This window comes from Falco rusticolus, chromosome 6 (genome assembly GCF_015220075.1).
Source record: "Falco rusticolus isolate bFalRus1 chromosome 6, bFalRus1.pri, whole genome shotgun sequence".
NCBI lineage: Eukaryota > Metazoa > Chordata > Aves > Falconiformes > Falconidae > Falco > Falco rusticolus.
This window is the reverse complement of record NC_051192.1, coordinates 35,996,817-36,011,919: the sequence shown is the minus strand read 5'-3', so window position 1 is coordinate 36,011,919 and position 15,103 is coordinate 35,996,817. Positions and strand designations below refer to the sequence as shown.

The 15,103-nt window shown below is 35.6% G+C and overlaps 1 protein-coding gene across 3 annotated transcripts in view; it reads right to left on the bottom strand.

Annotated features, from left to right (window-relative positions):
• Window positions 1-708: 708 nt before the first annotated feature.
• The window catches only part of ENPP3 (ectonucleotide pyrophosphatase/phosphodiesterase 3), a 42,776-nt gene continuing 28,381 nt past the window's right edge, over window positions 709-15,103 (bottom strand). For 2 of the 3 annotated variants that reach the window (XM_037391295.1, XM_037391297.1), the window contains 9 exons: window positions 13,610-13,697; window positions 12,690-12,859; window positions 12,531-12,582; window positions 11,656-11,810; window positions 7,025-7,157; window positions 6,450-6,527; window positions 4,368-4,500; window positions 2,562-2,718; window positions 709-1,086 (listed from right to left, as the gene is read on the bottom strand). In XM_037391295.1, the coding sequence (XP_037247192.1) occupies window positions 913-1,086; window positions 2,562-2,718; window positions 4,368-4,500; window positions 6,450-6,527; window positions 7,025-7,157; window positions 11,656-11,810; window positions 12,531-12,582; window positions 12,690-12,859; window positions 13,610-13,697 (1,140 nt within the window). In that variant the 3' untranslated portion in view covers window positions 709-912. Of the gene's footprint in view, window positions 1,087-2,561; window positions 2,719-4,367; window positions 4,501-6,449; window positions 6,528-7,024; window positions 7,158-11,655; window positions 11,811-12,530; window positions 12,583-12,689; window positions 12,860-13,609; window positions 13,698-15,103 lie in introns of those variants that run through there. The other variant, XM_037391298.1, reaches the window with a different exon arrangement.

Sequence of the window (15,103 nt, the reverse complement as noted above, 5' to 3'; positions counted from 1 at the left end):
TTTCCACTGCCTTGCCCCGCTTACCTGCCCTCAGTAGTAGTGTACAGCACACTGTGATTTAAGAGTCTCTGTGTATAAAGTCTCTATGGAAAGGAACACCGACTATTTTTTTGATTTCACTGCCAATTTTGTGCTCTAATCTCAGGTTTAACTACTTAAAAATAGACACAAACATTTAGGTAGTGCCAGGCATTTGGAATTGCAAATACAGGTATATATCCAGAAAAGATTATTCTGGCTAGAGTGTTTCTTTTACCTCTTCATGTTCAGAATGCTTTACAATTTCTGAAGGGTACAGAACAGACCTCATTTACTCTAATTTCACTTCATTTGTTACTAGCATAATAAATTAACCCAACAGGGCATGATCATAGAAGACACTTGCATTATATACTATATTTTTGTGAGTCTAAGTAAGTTTTTTAAATAGATAGAAGTTTCCATGTGAACTAATAGGTGAGAAAGAGAAATTCAAAACATTTCAGGACTACTAGTATTAGATAACCATAACCTCTCTGATAAACACAAGGGAGAAAACACACACACTCCTCACAAACTGTCTCACTTTCCAACTCCATTACAGAAATATTTTCTATACAGTTTACAACACTGCAGTCTCTGCTACGAAACATGTTCCTTTTGTAAGTTTTTTCAAACCACTCCTAATAAAATACTCTTTATTTTGAAAGCCTGGCTCAGCAATGATGGTTTAATTTTTTTTAGATAATTTTTATTCAGTTGGCACAAAACACTTGACCAAAGAACCTGAACTTGAGAAAAGAAATTAGCTCCTCTAAGTGTGTTTTTCTATAGAAGAGCTGTAGTCATGTTTCCTACATACTTCAGCAACGAAAAAATTTAAATCACTTAAATTTGCCTTCTTCCAAGCACTGACACATTTTTAACAGATACTCAGTTAATTTCAGTCTCAAATACTGGCAAAAATGTCTTCAGTTGTAAGATATCGGAGATGGGTTCCTTTATTTCCTGGTAGAAGTCAAGCCCAGTTAGCAGTTCCACATCCCGAACACGTGCAGAATGAGCATGAATTCTTTCTTCAACCCATTCAGAAGGTGTCTTATTTTCCTGGCAAAACAAACAAGAACAATGTTTAAACGCATGAAAGGCATTCTGTTGTTTGGTGGTGATATTAGACAATAACTAGTGTTTGAACTGGTTTGACAGACTAACAGCTTCCAATTGGTAAAACTTTCAGGTTTTCCTACGCATCTTTTACAGACTTGCATTTAGGGATCTCATTTAAATAGAATCAAATGGATGTCCTCTCCTCCCCACCTTCAAAATATCAGAGAAGCAAAATGAAATGGCAAATGTACAGTTGAGTCATGTTTTAAACACTCACGTAAGGATAGTTTTAGTTACAATATCAATTAGCTGCAGTGCTCAGGCTAGCCAAACAACAGGCATCTGACAACCTGAACAAAGCCCTTACAGCAACTCAGTCTTGATTGTTGGACAGCAATAACAATTGCCAGATAGACAGGGAAAACAATGGAAATGTAAGCACTAATCAATCAAAAATGTTATTGGTCAATTTTTTTACTACAAAGTTTTTTTGCAAAAAGTAATTTGCATTTCTATTCACAACCTCTCCTGACACAAATGGTTCATTAAATTTACATCACTGCAAGACACAATGAATATAGTGCAATGATAATTGTGATTTGTTGTTAAACTAACAGATAATTTCTAAAGTATAAAGACTAACTAATTCTAATTATTTATTTTGTATATTTAGTCAGCTCTCAACTACCAAAAAGATCACTGGGAAGTTACGGATTTTCCACACCACAAATGAGGAGACACCCAAGTTGTTTCTAAGCAGTGTAAGCTCACACCTGCCTGCAGTTATGAGTTCAAAGTTATAAATAAACTAAATAAACACAACTGTACTGCTTTGAAAGCCAGTTCAAGTCTGTGCAGCTATACCTCTGTGTGTGGACACTCTTTTAATACACACACTGAGCTAAATAACTTTGCATCCCAGACTTTATGGACTAGACATTCAGCTGGCTCAGCCATACGTATTACATTCAGCTAATTTATTTTGTTTGCTACAAAACGCCAGCTTTATACTGTTAGTGGTAAGTATAGATTTTATTTAATTTTATTTAATTCAAGTATGAATTTCAACTGCAGAATCTTCCAAATGTCTAATTTTTGATAAATGTGGAAAAAAGGATTGAAGGAATTCTTCTAGCTATACTTCTAGCTATGCACCCTTCCATAAAGCTACCTCATCACCTTGTTGGCTGTGCTGCTGTTCTCACCTCTTCTCAGGTGACAGCATTTCCAAGCCCTCTTGTCAAAGCCTCCTTTCTTCTTCTTCCTTGCTTCCTATCAGCTCATTAGTTTACAGCTACCTGTCCTGGAGCTTCTTGGTCTCCTAGTCATACACTTAAGCTCTCAAGTCACTCTCAACTCATGGGGAATGAATTCATTAAACACATGGACTTCTAAAGATTGTCCAGATGACTGGATTACACTGGGAATTTGTTCAGAAAGTTCACTGACACACAGGAGCATAGAATTATACTTACAGCACAGCTTTCAGTGTTGTCAGGTCGATGAGGAATGATAAAAGACAAAGCATCCAAGGAGCCTAAACAGTTCAGTGGAGTAAAGGTCTTGTTCTTGCAGCTAGTCAGAACCACAAAGTAATGGGTTGGGACAGGGATTTCTGTATTGCCTACGTGCCTGCAAAACAAACGTTAATTAAGATGTATCTAGATACCAAGTATTAAAACTACTGATACCACTAGTAACTTACAGAACTTGCGCCAGCACAGATCTTTCACTACTATATGACTTTGATTTATTTTATAACTGAAATAAATTCTTGATGGGATATACAGCCTCATTATGTTTCACAAACAGCCAAACACACATGGATTAGTCCTTTTGCTACAAGCAGTCCCACTGAAACCAAGAGGATTACCTACACAGTCAACACACTATTTTACCAAAGCCAGAGATCTGTACATCCTGAAGAGGCAGAATAGACCACTATATTTGCCCCTCATTACGTTAAGAATTTCAATCACATGAAACTGAATTGGAGAAGAATGACAAGAAAATTAGCTTCTGTTTCCTTGCCAGCAAGAAATGCCAGAATGATTACTTGTGGCCATGTGGTATAGAAACCAATTCAGGATACCTAATTGAAAATATCTTTGCCTCCTTTTCCTGTCTATTCTGTAAACATGGTCACTTTTGTGTGTAAACTTGTGAGGAGCTTAATGCTCCCCAAATTTGCTGTACATCTTCAGTATCCAAAAACTACCATCACTGAAGTCATTATACTGCTTCGTATGACTGACTAACCACGTTGAACAAAACATGCTTATTCCAAACTGTAGACAACATTCTGTGGTCAACTGGCTATTACAGCACTCTGCTTGGAAGGAAGTTCTAGTCTCTCCTCCCTTCCACCCTCCTACTTCGCGGCAGAGCTGATTTTCCTATTCTCAAACCATTTTTGACAGATGTGGTATTAAGTCTAGCCTTGAATAAAACATCTCCAGTGACAGATTCAGCTATGCAGATTTCCCAGCACTTTTCTACTACATAAGTGTTCTTACTGCCACAAGGCATTTTCCCTATGTTTGGAACAATCTGTTTGTTCTTATTCTGTTTTTAACTCCTCCTGCCCTCATTCACTAACATAAATAATTGTTCTTTATATTTTATTTTTCTATTTTATAGATTTTTTTTTTAATGTAAGTCTCCTCATACATCTGTTTCTACACACAGATGAATTTTTAAATGTATTTTGTTATGCTACCAGAGCTTGCTTAAATGTAGCTGGTGTAAGCCATAGCTATGCAAAGATACCACTCAGGAACATTACATTTTACTTTCCTGGTTATATGATTCAGTGAAGGCAAACACAGAAACCTGATCTTTGATAAAACACATTCATTTGAGACAACAGGGAGGAACAACAAACAGGTGAGTGAGCACAGCATGAAAGTGAGAAAATTATGCTTAAGCACATCTGCATATTTAGATGTCACATGTTCTCCCAGTATTTCTATTACAGAGGCCCAGAAATCTAGGCATACATTTTGGGAAACAAATTACTGGTCTGTATCTGTGCATACAGATAGATACACATGCAACTGCAAAGCTTTTTCCTCTTTACTGGAACTTCCACTTCTGCAGTACTGTATCTGTTTGCAAGATTATTTGCTGTTGTATGAGCAACGGTGGATGCAGTATTATAAAGGGAATACTTCATTCTCCATGATACTGGTTTCTTATTCTTTTTGCATAGAAGTTTTTTTGTGTGGAAATGCAGTGGGAAATAATCTGGAGTTTGACTTCTGGCTTTTCCATGTACTTACTGCTTAATTTCACCAAGAGTATCAAAATGGCCATCATAATTGTAATCAAACACCGGTCCACTGATAACATTTACTCCATTCCTTTCTCTAGCATACACCTGAAGAAGCACATTATGGAAATAGTCCCATATGTCTGTCATTAAAAGAAAATATAAGCATATTTTACATAAATTTGAAGTTATTTCACCTCTAAAGAAAAAGAACGTATTTTCTTTTCTGCTATAGATGAATAATAAAAAGTTTCAAACTGAACCACCTGCAAAATTAGCTCTTTGTTACACAAAATTTGAATTTCATCAGAAGGGACATACTCACTCACCACTGAAGAGGCATGGTAAATGTTATTATAGCTCTGCAAGGCCCACTGCACTTCTGGAGAAAATGCATTCAATTTGAAGCTGAAACTACAATTATAGAACTGAGAGGTCATTCATTTCTGGCTTATCTGCTAGGACTTGCAACTGTGCCAATTAGTAGGAACTGAGATAATGGCTTTGTGAGAGGAATATTCACTACCTGAGAGTCAGTCTAAGTCTACAGAACTCTTGTCAAATGTCACTAGACAATTTGGCTTATTTCACAGATGATATTTGAGAAAATACAGTTTGTAGGATATAAGCTAGTGAGACTATTCAGATATTTACAGCCATTATGGAAAAAAAACCCTCCAAAAAACAGGTGGGTTTTGGGGATTGAGGGCATCTCCGTCTTGCTTATGATCTAGAGTAACTTTTTGTAAGTTTAATTATCTTGTAGAGTTTTCCTTGAAAAAATGGATTTTTCATAATGTCTGATATACTTGGATGATTAAAGCCACTTAGCCTTTTTTGGATCTCTGTTTTTATACAACATGAGTGAATGAATTAATGAGATCTGAATGCATTAGAAAGGTAATTACACCAGTGCTTTTCCTCCAGCTTTTTCTTTACGCATTGCCTCTTTCTTATCAGTGATTATAAACGAATGTGTGTCAGGCTGGATGAAAAGAGTTAAGGTAAGCTGTCCTGGGTTCAGCTGTGACAGAGTTAATTTTCTTTAGTAGCTGGTGCAGTGCTGTGTTTTGGATTTGGTGAGAGAACAATGTTGATAGCACACTGATGGTTTTAATTGTTGCTGGGTAATATTTATACTAAGTCAAGGACTTTTCAGTTTCTCAGGCCCTGCCAGCGAGAGGGCTGGAGGGGCACAAGAAATTGGGAGGGGACACAGCCAGGACAGATGACCTGAACTAGCCAAAGAGGTATTCCATACTATATGATGTCATGCTGAGTATATAAACTGGGGGAAGAAGAAGGAAGGGGGGACATCTGGCATTATGGCATTTGTCTTCCTGAGTAACTGTTACGCATGCTGGAGCCTGGCTTTCCTGGGGATGGCCGAACACATGCCTGCTGATGGAAAGTAGTGAATTAATTTCTTGCTTTGCTTTGCTTGCATGAGTGGGTTTTGCTTTACCTATTAAATTGTTCTTATCTCAACCCTCAAGTTTTACATTCCTCTCCAATTCTCCTCCCCGTTCCTCTGGGTGAAGGGGAATGAGTGAGTGGCTGTGTGGGGCTTGGTTGCTGGCCAGGGTTAAACCATGGCAGTAGCTTAATAGAAACACCTGCCTGAAATTAATATTCCAAGATTAATATTTTCTAGTTTGAGTTCTTGTTTGATGAAACAGCCACTGTATCAGAGCATTGTTTACAAACTTCCTTTTGTCTTCTCTTGAGACCTTGCAAGAGGAAAGAAAAAATGTATTTTCATTCACTTTAAGCATTTCCCCAAGGGGATATTTTCATGAGAGGTTCATAGCTAGCTTTTAATGTTAGGTCAGCACACAGGAGATGAAGAGAAAATTCAAATGTGAACAGGTACACCTAAGCAGAGGTCAGACAGGACTATACAAAAAAATTTAATTAACTTACATAAATGCATTTTGAAATTTCAGACATCTACTTTTAAAAAGTTTTAAATATATTTACATAAGATCCGGATATACTGCAGGCCATGCATTAATGTTTCTAAGTCTTTGTCATAACTTTATCAAATCCAGAAATATAATTACAGAAAATTAATCAAAACTTTGCAACCTACCTCTGAAAGCTCCATACATGGGAACAATATTGCTGGTGAGTAAGGCATCATACTGTTCAAGAGCAGATGAATTGTAGTCTGTATAAAAGAACAAAGTGTAAATTAATGAAATACTATACAAAGACAAATTTGATTCATGTCACTATACATTGCAGGTACATGTAATTCAATTACATTTTACATTTGAGCTTGAGTGTATGTTCCCACTGCAAACATATCTCCACATTTGTTTGTAGAATCTCTTCAATAAAGTAATTATCAAAATTGACAATAGGAAATGAATATTCATACAGAGAAAGAGCCACTCAGTCCAACCCTTTACATCTTTCCAACTAGTTTTCATCTCAGTCAAGTTATTCCATTTTTTAACAAAAAACTTGAATGTTCTAAACTGAAAATATTTAGATACAAGTTGCCCTGCTTTTGGTCAGTCTACAAACACTGGAAAGCTTTTTCTGCCCAACACGCTGATCCAAAGAAGTTTGTTTTGGTGTTTGGGTATATGCTTAAACATAAACCCACATCCAGCTGATTAAGACTTTCTAAGCTCTAGCTATAAAAAGAACCATGCTCACTGGGAGGATAGAGGAAACTGCGGGTGAAGGTCAGCCCTGCTGGGTAGTCGGAACAATTTTGGCTCTGAGCAACAGGGATTCTAACATCAGCCCGCAGACAGTCTGAAACAGTGGGAGGAAGAGATGTGTTTTCCTGTGAAAAGGGAAAAAAAATATATTACACCCACGGCTGTGGCTAACCCAATGCTTTGTACGGTTATAACTTTCTAGAACAGACTTCATTGAATCTTCTATTTTCATAGTGAATCAGGTCAATGCAAGTAATAGACACTGATGTTTTCTGCCTAGTGTTTTTCCTCTACTTCTGTTTTTAGGTAATTCAGGGAAATCCTTATGCAGCATGTAAAATTGTAGTAGCAAAATAAGGTTATACCTTAGGCAAAAACAGGTGACAAGTTTGGCTCATTCACCAATTTTACATATTTCTGGAAACACAAACTTGATGTCACATCCTCCTGAAAAGCAGCTAGCCTATAAAGATGACACTATCACCTCATCTTAGCATCTGAGGATGCTGTCTCCATAATAAGAGTGTGTGCTGCTAAAGAGTGAAGGTTAAACAAATTCATAATAAATTCAGTACATTTTACTGGTCAGCTTCACTAACTTCAATGAAACATGTTAACATGCACACTAGCTAAAATCAAGCCAAAAGTGATTCTAATTCATATAATTTTTTCTATAACCTTTACTTTTTTCTCTATAACATTTTCTGTAACCTTTACCATAATTTTACGATAACGTTAACTGAAACATCAGAATATGCTTTTCCATGTTTAACTGCATTTTCCTTTTCATACTTATTTACATGTAATTTATTTTCATTTTGGTAAGAACGGAATGTATTTATTTGCTTTATACCTTTATAAATGATAGTTAAACATTGATTTTTGGTACATTGTTTATTTTGATTGGTTAAAATTGAGCAGAAATAAAGAACTGGAACTTTCTTCTCATGCATCTTTATACCCCTTGATTTAATTTCTTTACTTACTTTTATAAAAATTCTTGTAGATGCCCATATTATGGTCAGGTTGTATATTAATGGAAAATATATATACACCACATAGAATGAAATATAAAAGACAAAAGACTGCCTTTGCCACCTAAGCAGATAAGCTGTCATTGTCAGCCACATGTAAATCCCAATACAAAACTGACATCCAATTCATTTGAGCAATTTGTCCTTTCTAGTGTCCAAATCAATAAGGCAAGATTAATGGATCAGGGTCACTGAAGAAACCAATATTTTAAACTTAGTAATTGAGCTGTGATATTCAACAATGAATGGCTTCAACTTCTTTATGGTCTCTGAAGGGAAACCTGAATCAAAGTAACAAAGGTCTGAGTAAATATGCCAAGAATTGTCCTGAAGAAAGCTTCATTATTCTCAGTAAATACCACAGTCACACTTAATGTTATCCAAATACAGCAGGGAATCTATTTTTGGCTTATATAATGAATCTGGGTTATTAATAGCATTCACATTTTCTTCAATATGAAGTGATGAGGACAACATTCAACTGTCTTATTACATCACGTTTCCTGAAACTAAGTACATGATCTATGAGCTCTAATCCAACTGTCAAGGCCAGAGGGGACAGTGTTTTAGAGCTGGCTGTCCATCACATATGTAATATATCATATAACCTGTATTTTCACAAACACTCCCATATGTTTAGGAAATGAAGGCTGCTCACGGCTATTTCCATTGGACATTACAGGAAAAAATTCTCCAAGTGAAGAAATAAGAATTCATAATGAACCTACGAACTCTCAAAATAATGAAAAAGCAACAACTCAAGACTATTTCAGCTTGTTTTTTCAAGGATCTACAAGTCAGAAAGTAAACAATATCAAAAGCTGTTGAGAGATGAGAATGGCTGTCGGTGTCATCTTGCAATACAATGAGATCAACAGTTAATGCAACCCCAGATCGAAAGACATATTGCTAATGCTCTGTGAACACTCGCTGCTACAACCTCTCTTTGTTTCTTTTCCTCAAAATAGAGGGATAAGATATTTTTGATCATTTGTCAACAAGAATAGAATGATTCTCAAAGAAGGTGTTGAAAGTGCTCATTTATTAAGAAATGAGATCCTGACAGTGATAACAACTGCCTCAAAACATCAGTCAGAAAAAAAACATTCCTCACCAATTCAACAGTTTTAGCCCTTTGTCTCCTTGTCTTTCAGGTCAAAGAACCATTATGTCTTTTGAAAGAAACAGTTACAACTAAAAAATGGCTTTGCCTATCACATCATGCGTGACCTTTTCTGATGCAAGTTATTGTCTTTTGATGAGCTAGTAATTAATGTCAAGAAGCATGAACTATCTGCATTACAGACTTTCAGCACCTGCCGTGGTCTGTCATGTCAACTTCAGCCACCTCCAGGAATCTTTTTTCAGTAGTCAAGAAGAAAAAATACTAAACCGCAAAAAACAAAACTCCCATAATCTCCAGTGCACTGAGCTTTAGTTCCAAAAATCCCAATGTTTTATACAAGTCTCATTGCTGTTTTCATCCCATTGCAGGATAGATTGGATTGTTACACATTTTAATATATTTTTACAGTAAACTTTAGTGATTCTACACAGCAAAACTGTTTAAATTCTACAAGTGTCTGCAGGCAGGTGGAGGGACTATCTTTTTGCAAGATAATCTGCCTTCCTCCCTGGCAGACGAATATAGAACCTCAAGAAAATAAATGTCCTTCAATCTTAAATTTTTCTTTGACTGAGAATACTAAGTAACCAAAACTCTATCTGACATCATTTATTTAAGAACTGTAACTATATACTATTCATAATAACCCTGATTCTGATATCACATGCAGATACAATAAGTCTGTGTGGGCTTGAATGGCCAGCCCAGTTTCAGAACTTTGAAATCACACAAAACCAGCAGAACTCCAGCCTGCATGATCGATTTTATTGTTTAAGCCTTTCTTTATAGCTACCTAATGACCATAAATGCCCCACCTCACAACTTGTGTAAATCACTGCACCGACTTTATTCACATCATAAATACCTAGGATGCAATAAAAATTCTGTAGAAATTGCAATTTTCTGTCATTCCCAAGTATTTTAGCCAGCTCTATCCCTCCGTACTTCCACTGCTGTTATAATTTATAAAGCTTTTTTCTCCTGATTAGTACATGCTGTAATAAAAAATCATTATGTCAGCTTACTCTATAAGGTCAGCTGACTCTATGAGGTGTCAGTGAGTGAGCTCTGACACTGACGGCCTTTCACCATTGTGACTGTGAGAGTATTACAGAGGAAATTTATTCTTTCCTATCCTTTCTATAGAAAACATACATCATTGTGTTAGAGTCTGCTGTGAAATATACGCTCTAATACTTTAGTTTCAATCATTTGCTGCTTCCCACAATGTTGCATAAACCACTATAAGAAACTCCCACAAATACGTATTTCTGTTGATTTAGATGTTATATCGGGCAAGAACTTTCTTTATACACTTCTTTTCCAATTAAGAATTTGGTTTCCAACAAAGGAAAATGTCTGAAAAGTTACTTGCTTTTATTGAGATTTTTTCTGCTGGTGCTGAAATATTAGAAAGGCTCCAACTCTAGCAAGACTTTTTAATCCTTTTAAAGCAAAATCAGAAAAAAATCTGCCTACAATTACCTGGTTTTCATTATGGTAATTCACTTTCATAGTAAGCTATAAGAACAGATCTTCAAACATGACGAAGTAAAACAAATCTTTGTTGACATGGACATTTGTTTCACATGACTAGGAGCCTTCTTAGGGCTGGATTCATGATCTTTCACTCAGATTGTGAAAAATCAGTAGAAAGGATGGAATAAAACTTTCTGAAATATTGACATTCTAGCAGCATATATGTGATTAAAATAATTTCCCCATATTTATAGTAATAAAATAAGAAATTATGTAGACATCAATAACAGTTCCTTTCAGACAGAAAAATCAATGTAAAAGTTATTTCCTCAGGGCGACTTAGAAAAAAGGTCAAAATTATAGGAGGAAACAAACCCATGAATGTCCACTAGTTTACTGACCCTGAAAATTCTGTGTGTTTCAGAGCCACATACTTGTGCACTCTCAGAGGTTCATTCAGCTATAATTATATTTTTCAGAAATTATATAGCATGATAGGGAGCAAATAAACAGAACACAGAGAAATATGCATTAGTACAAACTGTCTTGGAGAGCTGTACAAAGGTTTGTTAAGTGCAGAAAGATCATGATATACATATAAAAGCTTAAAAGTTGCTGATTTTGGAAATCACAGCCTGCTTTTCCTCAGGAATGACAGACAAGTTGGAGTCCTGCCCTGACAGCTTATCCCATTTACAGAACTTAATGGAACTATTACAGGCTTAATGGAACCAGCTCACCAGCAAGTAGCTCTATTCTTCTATATTGTTTGTGTCGGTAACAGGTGGCCATTCCTATTTTTTAAACAATATATTAAGGTAGTTGAAATTAAAAACATATCAAAGACATTTTTTCTTTTTCAGATATAAGGGCCTTAGTCACATGATATCAATCAGTCCTTAACCAGAATTCCTGATGAATGAACCACATTTTCAATTCATTATATTACATACTTAAGAATAGTATGGGTATTTGATAACCTACAGGCTTATTCACAGTGTATGCAGTCCACAGTGGCATCCAGATATCATAGCTGTATCCGCTCACATACTGATGATGAGAAAGGAGGCAGTAGATATTGTTCTCCTGAAGAACTTTGGGTCTCCCATATGGCAAATGATATGAGTTTGCCTTCTGTACTAGAATTTAAACAATAATTATTAATTCATTCCTCTATAACATCCTGGGTGGCACAAAGGTTTAAGGGAGTAGAGAAAAAATGTAAATTAAAACATTAACAAATACAAATAAACCCTACAGTAAACACAGGTGTATGTTTCTTTAAGATTTTAGTTTGAGTGAAATAAAAAAATGTAGAAAATAGTTTTTATGTTGTTTAACGTAAAAAAGTCAATGTAAGTATCAGACTTGCAAATTCTTGGTTTTATGCAATTTAATACCCATATAAATCTTTTTAACTTATCGTGCCAGTAAAGTGAAATTTACATCTTATTTGGCTAGGAAGCATTATAACACTTGCTAAGATTTCCAGAAAGCCCATAAAAAAGCACACAAAGCAAAGTTATGGTTACAAGGTGGGGAACAAGTGTTATTCTATATAGCCTGTAAGTGCTCAGGCTTTTTCCAAAGACCACTGAAACCTGTATGTTTTTTTCTGAGATTTTAATGGGAATCAGATCCAATTCCTATGCATAAATGTTGCTATAACAGTATCAGTTAGCAATTTTTAAAGAAATGCAAAGAAAAAAGAAAAAAAGTTATGCTTCTGACTTGGTTTTCCTACTTCACTTTAAATTGTAATTAACATTGCAAAAAATCCCACTGAAACCAATACTGTAAAATCTAAACTGGGCATAGATTTTAAAATATTGCTGTTCATTTAATTCCTTGCTACTTACTTTCTTCTGTGGTCAGATTTAACCTCTCGTTTAGTACTGACTCATCTACTATCTGTAAAACATGACAATCATTCAGAATGAAATCATAGTTTAGAAAACCAAAGAAAAGACAATACAGTTGACAAAGACGATTAAAAAAACCCAGAAGCCCCTACTTACACCCAGGCATGTGCATCCCAGGTCATGTACGGGAATCAGATGGGAAACTGGACATGAAGAAGGAGATGAGTTTTCTTTTGCATGTGAAGGAATGTAAAAAGGTTTTTTTAAGAGGTGATTCAAGCTGCCATGTGTTCCATTGTTTGGTGCTGGTGTTATATGAAGCAAATCTGTTTAAACATTTGAAATTTAAAACATATTTTAAGACTAAAATGGCATTTTTAAAAGTCATTATCTTTGCAATTCTATGCATTCATTCTAACTATAGAAGAAATAGCTTATTCCATTATCTAAACCATTATGGTAACTGCTACCATCAACTTGCAATTTTCTAGGTATGAAAGTTCATTGCTATCTTCCACTGCATCAAGATTTGGTAATTATGTATTTGAATATCAACAGTATTTTTTTTTTATACAAAGCCATAATATTCATAAGGTTAGATGATTTAATGCAGAGTACAAATGTGACTACAAATGCATCACATTGTGAAGCGTATTAGCCTGTTGCATTTTTGTGCAATGCCTTAATCCATATTTTCTGAGGCGCATGCTTCCTACATGCTCACTGCTGGGACTGCAATGGTCCATCTTAAGTTATGAACAAGAATGATAACTCTCTACGAGATTCTTATCCCACAGGTATCATTTCAACAGCAAGCCCATGGGGCAGGAGCACTTTTCTCTGTTTCTTTAGTGGAATACTTTTGCAATCAGAAACAACCTTCAAATCAGAATAATATTTGGCAGTTAAACTTTTAGCACTGTACAGAAGACAAAAGCACAGAGCTTCAGTGTTCTGTGTGAAAAACCTAGCTTCTGAATGAATTCACTCAATTTTTTGTTACCCTTCTTTTAGCTCACTGGTATTTGAAAACACCATTGGTTTAATATCTAAAGTACTGGATTGTTTCTACTCACCACACATAAGGTTGTAAACCTCAATGTTTTCAAAAGCATCCACTTCTGTTTTCTCTTTAAAGCTTGGGCCATATGCTAAGAATATAGCCTAGATTGTAATAAAACAAAAGTTGTTATCTAAAGGAATCAAAAAAAAAAATTCAGTTGCACTTTACAGAAACAGGGACCCTGGTACAAAAAAGTATTTTCACAGTCATAAAAGCTAAAATACAGGATTGTTCTGGTAAAGAAGGAAAATTTTGCCATTGCATATAATTTGAAGAAAAATGCAAAACAAAGTCATTTCTCAGGATACTTTGAACTATTGGAATGAATCAGGGAGGGGATATGTTCTTTAATACTTTGATGCCTACTTACAAAAATTGTTTGTTATGTTTCAAATTCACACATTTTTATGTTTTCATTGCAACAGCTAGTAGCAATGCCATTTCAAGAAGTGAAGAGTTATGACACAGGCACATCCTATCTAAAGGCTAATATTGAGACAGAAATATAAGCAATGGTGGTGGTGGGTGGAGTTTGTTTTAATACATGTTGCATTTTCAAAAGTCTTTGGGTCGCTGAAAAGCCTATAGCCATGGCTAAAGCAAGGAGCAGGGAACTGCAGAGACCCATCCCAAGCTCAGCAGAGACCTGCATCAGTACCATCAATGGTACAATGTAGTGCTGGGCAGGCCTTGCTGGGGTCTGCAAGCACTGTGGCAGAACACTGATAGCTACTTACAGTCCTACATTATTTCTACTACTTTATAAGCCTCCTGAGCTGCTGTAAGACACAGGAAACACAACAAAGCATGACAATGATCTGTTCTAAAAGAATATTCTTATATTCTCATAATAGAAAAGGAATTTTTAATTTATTTTAAAAGGACAACATTAAGATATTTTGCTCCTTTATAAAGAAAAAAAAATCTTCCTCAGTCATTGTGCCACCAGCATAAAGTTATTTATGATTAAGGTTTCTATGGTAACCAAAATTTACCTTTTCTTTGCATACAAATATTCAGCACCATTCTAATCAGTATATTGACATATGGTTTTAATATACTTGTGAAGATCTAGAAGAATCTGATTCTCAGGCACAGAATAGGGGACTAGTAGTGGCATGCTTGACCTTACTTACAGGTTCACATCACATAAAGTATACGAAAAACCAAACGCTCAAGACCTCATAATACTCTCATTGTAACCAGAAGTGAAAATGAGATGAAACTGCAATACAGGCTATACTAACATTCAGGTTATACTAATGACTTCTTTTCTCTGATGAAAAGAATAAGTCTTGTAAGAGAAGCAGAGACAGTGAGATTGAGTTTATTTGAGCACACAGGCTTTCAGGTGCAAAACTGAACTCCCAGATCCTACGGAGATTTTTCATTCATTGCTTCAGTAGAAGAATGAAAGAATGAAATAATTCAGCGTCTCATAGCTAAACATACGATCCTGTTTACTGTGGTCTATGTGGCTCCATGGAGCTAAAGTGAGTCCAAACAA